Source organism: Tachyglossus aculeatus, chromosome 16, assembly GCF_015852505.1.
Source record: "Tachyglossus aculeatus isolate mTacAcu1 chromosome 16, mTacAcu1.pri, whole genome shotgun sequence".
NCBI classification, from domain to species: domain Eukaryota; kingdom Metazoa; phylum Chordata; class Mammalia; order Monotremata; family Tachyglossidae; genus Tachyglossus; species Tachyglossus aculeatus.
In genome coordinates, this window is record NC_052081.1 from 49,163,387 (window position 1) to 49,176,815 (window position 13,429).

Here is a 13,429-nt window from a genome sequence, read left to right on the forward strand (position 1 = left end):
GGCCACTCCAGGCTCTGTTCCCTGTCTAGAATTCCCAGCCCCAAATCCTGTTCCTGATCCCTGGGAGTGATCACCTGGCAGTCCCACCTCCCCCAAAGCCTCAGACCTCAGGGGGCCCCAGGACCCAGTCAGATTTAGCTTTAGGCCAACCAAACCAGATCGTGGAGACCCAGAATTTCCTGCAGATTGCCTGGATCCCCAGTGGGTGTGGGTCTGGAGCCTTAAGGTCCCAGGGGATTTGTGTCCTGGGGAAGCCAGCACCAGTCCTGCAGGGGCTCTGGGAAAGAGCCGATGGGGAAGCAGAGTGGTTTGGGGCCAAGCACACCTCTTTGCTTCCCCTTTCTCCCACCCTCAGTTCTACCCAGACCACAGGGGACTCCCTCCACTCCCCTGCCTGGAGTTGGCTTGATTATCTTGGAGGCACCTCAGCACTTAGTACAGTGCCTAGCACATAGTCAGAAGTTAATAAATACCACTATTATTATTATTGGCCCAACCCTAAGGAAATCCATCCCAGGATGGCTGCAAGCCAGAGAAAACATCCTTGACTCCTCCCTGTCCCCACCCAGCCTCCACTGCTAGCGGCCACCTAGCCCACTTTTAAACTGTGAGCCCACATTTTAGACTGTGAGCCCACTGTTGGGTAGGGACTGTCTCTATCTGTTGCCAATTTGTACTTCCCAAGCGCTTAGTACAGTGCTCTGCACATAGTAAGCGCTCAATAAATACGATTGATGATGATGATGACCCCAAGGCGGAAGGAGCAGCCACAACATCCACTTTCAGGAGCCTGTTGTGGCCAAGGGTAAAGCGAGCTGGAGGAGAGGGTTGGATCTTAGACGTGCTTGTCTGTGGGGGTGAGAGGAGCAAGGGCCCCCACGGTGGTGGGAGCTGGGGGACTCCAAGCCTCTTTCACATCCCAGAGCTCTGACAAGAACCAACAGCTTCCAGTCTAGGCTGAAAGACCCTGAATGGTGACTATCTGGCTTGTTTGCCCTCTGAAGCCTGCACCCTCACAGTTTGTGTCCCCCCTTCAAATCTCAGCCCTTTCCACCCCACATTCACCCAAGGACCAGGAGAGACTGGACACAGTCTCCACCCCAGACACCCACCCATCCTCCCCACCCGGGCACGGAGCCTCACCAGAGAGCTGGAGCCCCAGGAGGGCCTGGACAGGGAGGTCATGTATCTCTCCTTGTTAGTCCCCAGGGCTGGGGCTCTGTATGGGGGGGACAACAGCCTAGCCTTACCTGAACACCGCACTCCGGCATCCTCGCTGTGAGCACAATCACTCTTTCCCCATTCGGCATGACTGCAGTTCCAGAGAGCCGCCTCATCACCATTGCAGGACATATCATCCAGCAAAATGATCCCAGACCCCACTCCATATTGGGCCTGACCAAGGGCACTGACTGCAGACCCACATCCCAGCTGTCTGCACACTACAGCTGCATCGTCCATGCCCCAGTCGTCATCGCAAACCGTCCCCCACTGTCCATCATGTTCCACCTCCACGCGCCCCTCACATGGGCTCTCTCCATCCACCAGCCTCAGCTCGTCAGCCACTGCCCCTGCAACACAGACATCCTCACCCAGTCACAGGGGAGACCCCGGTCCTGCTCCCCTATCACACGTCCACCCCAGGCCAGAAGCAACTTATCCCCCCACCTCCTTATCTGGGACCCCCAAGGGCTTATCAATTGATCCAGGGGACCCTTGGCCACAGCAATGCACCCTCCTCCCTTTCCCTGGACTGGTGTTGGGGAAAAGAACCACATTTCTGACTGGGATGGAGACAGCTCACTGGATGAGGGATAGCAGGGGAACTTGGGGCAGGGACTCTTTGGATATTGAGGGGTGGGGTGGGGAGTAGGGGAGGGCAAGGAGGAGAAGCTGGATGGGTTGAGGTGTGGGTGGAGATCAGCTGTGAGGAGGAAAGGAACAGAGTCAGAGATTGGTTCTTATTCCACAACTTTTCCAGAATCTACTTCTTCCTCTCTGTCCTAATGGCCAAAACCCTAATCTGAGCCCTAATCCCTCCCATCCTAGCTTCTGCATCAGCCTTCTTACTGACGTTCCTGCCTCCATCTCTCCACTCTCCGATTCACATTTCACTCACTGCCGAGTTCATTTGTCTAAACACAACTCCCCACTCCTCAAAAACCTCCCACCAATGCCCATTCCTTTCCACATCAAACGGAAACTCTTGATCAAGGGCCTTCCCTTCAAGGCCCTACTGAGAGCTCACCTCCTCCAGGAGGCCTTCCCAGACTGAGCCCCTTCCTTCCTCTCCCCCTCGTCCCCCTCTCCATCCCCTCATCTTACCTCCTTCCCTTCCCCACAGCACCTGTATATATGTTTATATGTTTGTACATATTTATTACTCTATTTATTTATTTTACTTGTACGTATCTATTCTATTTATTTTATTTTGTTAGTATGTTTGGTTTGGTTCTCAGTCTCCCCCCTTTTAGATTGTGAGCCCACTGTTGGGTAGGGACTGTCTCTATTTGTTGCCAATTTGTACTTCCCAAGTGCTTAGTACAGTGCTCTGCACATAGTAAGCGCTCAATAAATACGATTGATGATGATGATGATGATGATCAGCGGCTACGAGGCACTTAATTATCTCTCTCCCCACTACTTAGCCTCCCTCCACTCCCACAACACCCCAGCTCACACCCTTGGTTCCTCCCAAATTGGCCTATTCCCACCTCCAACCCCGTGCTGATGCCCTTCTAACCAGCCTGGAACTCTCTCCTCCTTCATATCCAATAGGCCATTGTTTTCTCATACTCAAAGTTGTTCTGAAAATAACACAACTTCCAGAAGGCTTTCCTCAGTTAATCACTCAACTCTCCACTTTATATTCCCCAACTGCAACTTCAGCCCTTCTGTGCCAGCTCAAAAGTCCCTGAATTACTTACAACCCCCAGGAAAGGGCACGAGAGCCCTGAGCATGCTGAGACCCTTTTGTCAGAGACATCTCCACCCCCGCCCCAATACAAGGCATCCCCAAGGGAGAAGCGCCCTGTCCACTAAACTCTGGCCCTCTGTCCCCAGCTCCGGCCTGGTTCTATGGCCCGTCTGGCCTGATCCACCCGATGGCCAGACCACGGGGATGGACTGAAACTTACCCGGAGTGGTCACAAAAACACCGAGGACCAGGAAAACAAGTCCCTGAGGCGAGGGTCGTCTCCCCATGGCCATCCCAACACCGCACACTCCACCCAGCCTGTCTGTGCCCACACCACTGGGCCACACAGCGTCTGAGAGAGGAGCCAGGAAATGGGAGGGAAATTTATAGATCCAGCCCCACCCCACCCCCCACCCCACTGTATGCCTGGGTGGGAGCCAATAGGAGCCCCCTTTACCTTTTCAGAGATTATCAGAACCTCCATCTGCCATGTGCACAGCTCCCAGGGCCAATAGGATCCTGAACCCCACATTGATCGCCATATATGAGCAAAAAGGCTGCGTATCAGCACGCGCCCCAACCGTAGAGATCAGCGCCCTGCCTCTCAGGGTAGGGGATTGTTTCCAATGGGGTCTGCTGCCCCGGTCTGGCCCCACCTCCCACCCGGCAGCCCGTCCAGTGACTCTCCATGATCCCCGAGGACTGGCTTTGTCCACACCCGAATCCATGCCCAATCAGACCCTCCCTCCAACCCCCTCACCCGTCATCCATTCCCAAAAAACACCCACACTGTCCCTTTAGTCTCCTCCAAGTCAGGTCTTTCTCAGCCCAGCCCCCCGCCACCTCACTCCCCGCCTCTGCTCTCCACCCTCGGTCTCCCTTGATCCTCTTAATCCTGGGTGACTGATTTTCTCTGTGAATGGCCGATCCTCCGCTTGCTCTCTTCATTGTACTCATGGTGTGCCTATGTTGTGTATCTGTGGGCTTGTGTGTGGAAGTGTGTGTGACTGCTACTGTGGGATGTTAAGGTAGGGAATATCAGGATATTTCAGCTTTCTAAGTTCACTAAGGCAGCTTGAGCCTCTGAATACTGGGGGGAAGTTGGTGCAGTCAGAGTGAGATAAGCTGGATGCGGCCCCGCTGCTCCTTCCTCTCTGGTGAGAGATGCAAACTTGTGCCCCCCAAGAGAAAACATTTCTTGTACCCCCGTGGGTCCGATTGCAATCTGCTGGAGCAGCTGTGACACCACCATGTTGGCTGTCCAACCCCGCAGGTGGGCCGACTGTGCCCACAGACAGAGGGGGCAGGGCTCACGTCTCCAGCACGGTGGGGACCGTTCTTTCTTTCAGCCCTATTTATTGAGCATCTACTGTGTGCAAAGTACTGTACTAAGTGCTTAGCACTGTATTAAGTGGACCGGGGACTCTTGGGCTCTCCTTAGTCTATCCCCAGTGGGTGTCTATACTGGCACTGAGCAGAGCTAGAGGGGACTTCAGGTGTCCTGACCCAGCCTGGCACCACGCATGGTCGTTGGAACAAAGACGGCCCATATGGGCCTGACCATGGACATGGGTGTCTCATGAATTAAAGGTTCTCTATATGTTGCCAACTTGTACTTCCCAAGCGCTTAGTACAGTGCTCTGCACACAGTAAGCGCTCAATAAATACGATTGATTGATTAAAGGTTCCAGGCTCATCCTAGGTCTCCCTTGTGGAATCTTCAGGGTTCCTGTGCCTCAGGGAGGGGTGGATCTGGGAGTGGGAAATGGGGTGGGGGAGGGGGTCTCTATGGGGGACTCGCTGGGAAGCAGCCACAGAGTTAGAGGCACTCGGGGCATCTCTGCCCCGGGCCGGGTTGCAGGAAGTGCCTCAGTTACCTCATCTATAAAAAGGAGATTAAAACTATGAGCCCCATGTGGGACAGGGACTATGTCCATCCTGATTAGATTGTATCTACCCAGCACTTAGAACAGTGCCCTGGCACACAATAAGCGCTTAATAAATACCAATAAAAAAGCCCCAAACCCTTGCCTGTGTGTGACCTCTGGAGAAAGGGAGGAGGAAGGGGTACAGAGGAAGGAGGCAATGGAGGGACCGTGGGGAATGAGAATGGTACGAGGAGTTAGGGAAGAGTGATTGATTGAATGTGGGAAGGGACCCAGAGCAGGTACCCTTCTCCCTCCCTTAATAATAATAATGGTGGCATTTGTTAACAATAATGATGGTATTTGTTAAGCCCTTACTATATGCAAAGCACTGTTATAAGCGCTGGGGAGGTTACAAAGTGATCAGGTTGTCCCACTGGGGGCTCACAGTTTTAATCCCCATTTTACAGATGAGGTAACGGAGGCACAGAGAAATGAAGTGACTTGCCCAAAGTCACACAGCTGACGGTTGGCGGAGCCATGACCTCTAACTCCAAAGCTCGGGCTCTTTCCACTGAGCCACACTGCTTCTCCAAGCGCTCCCCCTCGGCCCCTTCTCCGTCCCCCCCGTATTGCCTCCTTCCCTTCCCCACAGCACCTGTATATATGTTTGTACATATTTATTATTCTATTTACTTATTTTACTTGTACATATCTACTCTATTTTATTTTATTAATATGTTTGGTTTTGTTCTCTGTCTCCCCCTTCTAGACTGTGAGCCCACTGTTGGGTAGGGACTGTCTCTTTATGTTGCCAACTTGTACTTCCCAAGCACTTAGTACAGTGCTCTGCACACAGTAAGTGCTCAATAAATACGATTGATTGATTGATTTTGAAGCACCTTCTTCCCCCTCCTCCCCCTCCCCCGCCTTACCTCCTTCCCCTCCCCACAGCACCTGTATATATGTATATATGTTTGTATGTATTTATTACTCTATTTATTTGTACATATTTATTCTATTTTATTTTGTTAATATGTTTTGTTTTGTTGTCTGTCTCCCCCTTCTAGACTGTGAGCCTGCTGTTGGGTAGGGACCGTCTCTAGATGTGGCCGACTTGTACTTCCCAAGCGCTTAGTACAGTGCTCTGCGCACAGTAAGAGCTCAATAAATACGATTGATTGATTCCCAAGCGCTTAGTACAGTGCTCTGCACGCAGTAAGCGCTCAATAAATACGACTGAATGAATGAATGAATGACAAACTTGGCCAACACTCTCCAGCCGAGGCTCGGATAATCTCCCTTTCAGCCCCACGGGACAGGGAGGAGCAGTGGCCCAAGCAAGCGTGGATACACAGTAAGCGCTCAATAAATACGACTGAGCCCCTTCCTTCCTCTCCCCCTCGTCCCCCTCTCCATCCCCGCCGTCTTACCTCCTTCCCTTACCCACAGCACCTGTATATATGTATATATGGTTGTACATATTTATTACTCTATTTATTTATTTATTTATTTTACTTGTACATATCTATCCTATTTATTTCATTTTGTTAGTATGTTTGGTTTTGTTCTCTGTCTCCCCCTTTTAGACTGTGAGCCCACTCTTGGGTAGGGACTGTCTCTATATGTTGCCAATTTGTACTTCCCAAGCGCTTAGTACAGTGCTCTGCACATAGTAAGCGCTCAATAAATACGATTGATGATGATGATGATGAATGAATGAATGAATGAATACCAATCAGAACCCAAATCAGGCCCCGCAAGCAGCACATCCCGGTCGTGACCACTAGAGGGCGCCCGCGGCACCAGGCCCCGCGGACTTTTCCCGGGCCTGTCGCTCTGACAAACCCACATTGTATATTATTGCTACAATCAATCAATCAATCAATCAATCGTATTTATTGAGCGCTTACTGTGTGCAGAGCACCGTACTAAGCGCTTGAGAAGTACAAGTTGGCAACATATAGAGACAGTCCCTACCCAACAGTGGGCTCACAGTCTAGAAGGGGGAGACAGAGAACAAAACCAAACATATTAACAAAATAAAATAAATAGAATAGATATGTACAAGTAAAATAAATAGAGTAATAAATATGTACAAACATATATACATATATACAGATGCTGTGGGGAAGGGAAGGAGGGGGGGACGATGGGGAGAGGAAGGAGGGGGCTCAGTGTGGGAAGGCCTCCTGGAGGAGGTGAGCTCTCAGTAGGGCCTTGAAGGGAGGAAGAGAGCTAGCTTGGCGGAGGGGCAGAGGGATTGGGGGCATTCCAGGCCCGGGGGATGACGTGGGCCGGGGGTCGACAGCGGGACAGGCGAGAACGAGGCACGGTGAGGAGATTAGCGGCAGAGGAGCGGAGGGTGCGGGCTGGGCTGGAGAAGCAGAGAAGGGAAGTGAGGTAGGAGGGGGCGAGGTGACGGACAGCCTTGAAGCCGAGGGTGAGGCTACAGTGCTGTATTGGTAGATCGCGATATTACAGTAAAATTGCAGTAATATTACCGACACAGTGTTTCAACGCCATTAGAAAATGACTTCATGCAATGCCCTCCCGGAACCACTCAGGTCCAGTTATTCAGAGAAGCGTCATGGCTCACCGGAACGGGCCAGGGCTTGGAAGTCAAAGGTCATAGATTCTAATCCCGGCTCTGCCACTCTCAGCTGTGACTTTAGGCAAGTCACTTGGCTTCTCTGTGCCTCAGTTACCTCATCTGTCAAATCCGGGAATGGGCACCCGGACTGACGGAGCCTGGGTGAAGATTCTCCCTGGGGTCTGGGTCTTTATCACTATCTTACTGTAACATGCCCGGTCTGGCCGCTCGGATGGGAGGTCGGGCACAACCAAACAAGCAGCTGCCTTCTCCCTCAGGCCCTGGTAGAACTCTGGGGGACCACCCCCCAGTTCTGAGTTGAGGGCCAGGTAGGGCCTCTCTCCCATGAAGCTCCAGACACTTCACGGGCCCACCTCTGGCCAGGAAACAACGAGGGCCGTTATGTTGGATGGGTGGGCGGACAGATGGTTGGGACAGACAGATGGAGATTACAGACACACTGAAGGACAAGGAAAGACAGAAGTCCCCTACCTGCACCTGTGATCTGGTTTCCTCTCCCTGGAAGCAGGACCGCTAGTTCCAGGGGGCAGATGGGCACTCCCAGAGGGAGAGGTCACTAGGTTGGCATTTGACGTGGTTGACCCACCAGGGCCCAGATAATAATAATAATGATGATGGTATTTGTTAAGCATTTACTATGTGCCAAGTACTGTTCTAAGGGCTGGTCATCAGGTTGTCTCATGTGGGGCTCACAGTCTTAATCCCCATTTTGCAGATGAGGTAACAGGCACAGAGAAGTTATATGACTTGCCCAAAGTCACACAGCTGACAAGTGGTGGAGCAGGGATTAAAACCCATAACTTCTGACTCCTAAATCCGAGCACTGTGAATGTCCATACCCTCCACAGCCACGGGTACAGAGCTGCTGGGGGTGGGAACCATCTGAATCCTCACTATCTGACTTTAGAACTAAGCATTTCCCCAAACTCAGACCCCGAAGAGACCCCGCACCAAATCCCCCCTAACCACACAGAGCCCCAGTATAATGCTGGCCCACACAGACATCCAGGGTAGACAGATTTAATGGGTGTAACAGCCAACATCGAAGGCTAAGGGTGTCCACACAGTTCTGGGCAAGGCAGTGCCTACAGGCAAGGCAAAGCAAACTGGAAACATCACCCCACCTCACCGGGGCCTGTCCTAGGGGTGGTATGCCGCAGTAGGTGGTAGGGTGATGCCTACTGAGGTCCCCAGCCCGGACGGGCAGCAGGGTCAGAGACCCAGGAACTGGTCTCCGGGCTCTGGGCTCCGGGCTCAGCTGCTCTCATGGGAACGTCCTGGACACAGAGTTCTGCATCGTCGTAACCTGGATCCTCGGGGGGCAACGACCGGTCACCTGTTCCTGCCCCAGAGTCCTCAGCCTCCTCTCGGGATGGCAAAGACTGACCTGAAACTGGCAATAGGGAACCGGGGTGGCGCGGGGGCCAAACGGCTGCTCTCCCTGCCAGCCCTGGATACAGGGTCTCACTCCCCCGGCCGTGCTGTCGGAGTCATGGGAGGACTGTCCCTTCCCAACTCACCTGACAGGGAGACCCCACTTCCAGGTGCTCCCACTGAGGTTTCCAGGGCAACCGCACTGCTCAGCAAGGGGTCAGGAACACCGGCGTCATCGTAGCCATCAGCCAGATCCTCCAATGGAAAGGGGTCTGCATCTAGGGGCAGAGATGGGCCCTGTCTTGTAGTGACATGCTGAGCTGTGGCCCCTCCATGGCCCTCACCCTTCCCAGGGCCAAAGTGATCCACCTCCACTCATGGGAGGGTCTGGGGTCCACCAGGGCCCTGCGGTGGGGCTGGGGACAGGGAGATGCCTAGAGGAGTTCAGAAGGCAGCTGAAGGAGGAAAAGGTGGATCGTTACCTGTCCCAGTCCCAGGCTATGGCCCCACAAGGGATGGCGCTGATTGCCCACAGGATGATACAGACAACCCCATGGGATGACATGACCCCCACATGGGATGATACTGTCCCATATGAACCCCCCCATGGGATGACAGTCCCCCAACCCCCCAGATAACATGCCCCCTCACAGGGTGACACAGTCCCCCATAAGACAATCCAAACCCAGTCCCGTGGGCACAGTCAGGTAGATCCCAGGAGCCCCTCTGTGGCTCACCCCTCTCCCCTGGTGATCGGGGGATGTCACTGGGCCAGGGATCCTCCTCGTTGTCGTACTCCCAGTCCTGCTCCCCGTGGGAACCTCGCTCTGAGCAGCGACAGGACAGTCAGCAGGGCATGACCCGGGGTTCCCTGCACCTGGTTTCCCCTCAGATGCCCCACCCAATGTAATAATAAATGTAATAATGGCATTTGTTAAGCTCTTACTATGTGCAAAGCACTGTTCTAAGCGCTGGGGGGGATACAATGTGATCAGGATGTCCCACGTGGGGCTCACAGTCTTAATCCCCATTTTTTACAGATGAGGGAACTGAGGCTCAGAGAAGTTAAGTGACTTGCCCTAGGTCACACAGCAGACATGTGGCAGAGCCGGGATTCGAACCCATGACCTCTGACTCCCAAGCCCGGGCTCTTTCCACTGATCCATGCTGCTTCTCTAATGCACCCAATGTGCACTATCTGTGTTCAAACACAGGCACCATCCACCCACCTGGCCCCAGGACCGAGCCCATGCCCCCAGCAGCCTGGACCCATCTCTGGCCTCTCGGGAACTGGGCACCCACTTCCCTGGACACTGCTGCACCCCCCCCCCCCCACACGGGGAATCTAGTCCACCAGGAAGGAGGTCCAGGACCCGTTCCTCCAGAGACCACCCCCCGGCCTCCATACTACTGCCCTAAGACTCCCAAAGCTGCTGGACCAACTCCTCCATCCTGAGGAGAGGCCCTCTGGTGTCTCCCCTCCCCATAACTCTGTCTACATCCCTCTCCTCGCTGAAACCGGTATAATACGGCAGCTGGGCAACCGAGCCCCTGGGCCCGGAGCCTGAAGGGGAAATACAGAGACTTGTCCCGGGATCAGATGGAAGGAAAAACCCCATTGTCCTTACTCCCTGTCACCCTGTACTCCTGATCTTCCCTGTCACCTCCTCCATGCCCCAGGGCTCCGCACCCCTGATCTTATCATCTACACCACCTCCGCCTGGAGCTCGGGGCTGGAATAATTACTTTCTAAGGAAGGGTCTCTATGGAGGAGGTGGTGAGGTAAAATTTCACAATGACAGATCCCGACGGTGGGATAATCTCCAAGAAGTCAGGGAAGAAAGGGAGGGGTGAGAGTCGTCAGGGTCAAAGTATCATCCTGGGACCACTGAGAGTCGTAAGAGTCAAAGTATCACTCTGGGGCCACCCCGTGCTGCCTGCTGCCCTGGGGGTCCAGGAGGGTATGTGTGGAGATGTCATCACAGTGCCAGGGCTGTTACCTTCCTGACAGGAGCAAGGGTAGGGCTCAGGGAGATGGGGGAGTGGGGTGGCCATTCTGTCAGTGGAGCTGGGGGAGAACAAAGATGGGACCACCCCCCCCCAGAACTGAGTCCCCTCCCTCACAGCCCTGGACCCCTGTCTCACTGCAGAGAAAGGTCAGTTGCCCAGCAGGGGGTCCGTTCCCAGGACAGATCTTTCCCTTGATTGGGCTCAGGAGTGGTTGCAGGATGGGGGCTGGATGGGGGTAGCCTGCATCTGCTCAGGAATTGTGGGGTCAAGTAAGGTTGGGGGCACACATACCTCGGAGGCTCAATCTGTCCTCCCCTGTCGGCACATATTTGAGCTCCTGGTATACGGCCTCGGAGAGAGAATCCTCGTGACGGTAGGAGGCTGAGGATGAGGGTATCAGCTCAGAAACACAGATTCCCAGACTCACCCACCCTGTCCTGGGCCCCAGCACCTCCAAGTGCTCATCTGTCTGGGTCCGGGCAGCTTCCTGTCACTCTTCTGGGTACCTCCGCTCTTTCCTCCATTGGGCCCTCCCCGCCACCCCCATTCCCCTCCCGGGTCACTCCCCATGACCACGTGCATCCCCACCTCTGCGCTGGGATCTCTGCTGCAGCACCTGAGCCCCTAGGATGGCCAGGACCAGGAAGAGCAGGGCTCCCAGCACGACGCACAGAATCCGGGGAAAGGTCTCCACCGTGAAGCTCAACCCTGACAGTAGAGACACCCACCGGGGCCGTGAGGGCTTTCAAACACCAGGCTTCCCCTCCCCTGCCGGGCCCTGAGGACCATGACCCTCTGTGGAGGGGGACTCCAGAACCTTCAGTTCATGTGCAGATCTCCCCTCCTTCAAAGTCCCCCAGGACTTGAACCAGTGACCCCGGAACTTGAATTGTCGACAACCCCGAGCTCACGGAGCCGAGCTGTTGAGGTTTGGCATCAGCCTCATCCAACCAGTAGCTGCCCCCACTTCTCCTCCCAGGTCAGAGGCAGCATCCCGGGCCAGCAGATGGTTCAGATCCCAGAGGAGAGTCCGGGCATGTGAGTAGGAACAGTCCAACCTGTGCCCAATGCAGGCTGGAAGCACAAACCCCATCCACTCCTTGGAATCACCCCATCACAATAGAAAGAGGGTGGGACCTGTCTGAGTCCCAGGGTCTCCCCAGGAAAAAACTAACCAGGAGGGAGAATCCCACCTCCTCTCCCCATGCACCTTTCCCTTTCCCCAGGGTTCCTGAGCACGGGTCATGGTGGGTGCCTGTGGCAGATCAGTTAATGCTAGGACGATGAGCACATTTGCAGCTGGGGGAAAGGGAGAGCTCTAGTCCCCTTAGCCTGTGTTGGGGGGGCAGTTACCTGGAGCAAATGGCAATATCTCCGTGGTCCCTGTAATACCTGCAATAGATAGGGTGGGGCATGAGCCAGGAGCAGAACCTGAGCCAAGGGCAGTGAGGCATCGGTTCCAAGATGACTCTCCTAGAAATGCTTTTCTCAAACAGACTGGAGAGTCCTCACTCCCCTCCCTCCTCCCACCAAATTTTGGTCCTGGGAATCCAGGCTTGGTTCTGCTTAGGCTCCAGACAAGTGTGTCACCCAGTTCCCCCTCCTCTCGACCTGGCCCCCAGTCCCCTGCCTTGTCCCCTGGCCCTCACCAGAGCAATTCACCGCCGCGTCCTCCTTATACTGACAGTCACCTTGCACCCTCGGCCCCGTGGGGCAGTCCCACAGGGAGGTCTCTTGCCCCCTGCACGCCACCTCATCCAGCCAGATGGGCCCAGTGCCCGGACCGTACGCAGCCTCCCCAAGGGCGGCCACGGCCTAGCCACAGCCCAGCTGCCGGCACACCACCTCTGCATTCGCCAGGTCCCAGGAGTCATCACACACCGTGCCCCAGGTGCCACTGTGCCACAACTCCACACGCCCAGAGCACTCGGTCTCGCCTCCCACCACGCGGATCTTGTGCCGCTCTGGAAAGAGACACTCAGCTGTCACCAGCCACAGGGAGGGGAGACAGAGAGAGGAGGAGAGAAGGCGGGAGGGGAGGGGAGGGGACGACAGAGCTAAGGAGAGAAGGAGTGAACAGGTTGACTTACCTGTACAGGGACCGGAGCCTGGACACTTTTCGCTCCATTCTGGAGAGACAAGACAGCCTGTTTGAGCTGAGAAGGGGCTTTGGGATGGGGACGGGTCTGGCCACTCTCGGGCTGGATTCCTCATGGGCCTGCATGAATTCTGGTCAGTCAGTCAATCAATCAATCAATCAGTCAAGTGTATTTACTGAGCACTTAATGTGTGCAGAGAACCGTACTAAGTGCTTGGGAGAGTACAACATAATAATATGACAGACACATTTCCTCCACAAAACAATCTTACAGTCAAGACAGACATTGATATAAATAAATAAATTACACACACATAAGTGCTGTGAAGCTGGGACGGGGGATGAATAAAGGGAACAAGTCCGGGTGACAGAGAAGGGAGTTGAAAAAAAAGGAAGAGAGAGCTTAGTCAAGGAAGGCAGAAGAGAAGCAGCGTGGCTCAGTGGAAAGAGCACGGGCTTTGGAGTCAGAGGTCTTGGGTTCGAATCCCGCTCCACCACAAGTCTGCTGTGTGACCTTGGGCAAGTCACTTAACTTCTCTGAGCCTCAGCTA

At 54.3% G+C, this 13,429-nt stretch overlaps 1 protein-coding gene across 1 annotated transcript in view; it reads right to left on the reverse strand.

The window, feature by feature from the left end:
- The window catches only part of LOC119938750 (scavenger receptor cysteine-rich type 1 protein M130-like), a 69,148-nt gene that overhangs the window by 16,715 nt on the left and 39,004 nt on the right, over window positions 1-13,429 (reverse strand). The window contains exon 11 of the mRNA XM_038758652.1: window positions 1,251-1,565. Within this exon, the coding sequence (XP_038614580.1) occupies window positions 1,251-1,565 (315 nt within the window). The remainder of the gene's footprint in view (window positions 1-1,250; window positions 1,566-13,429) is intronic.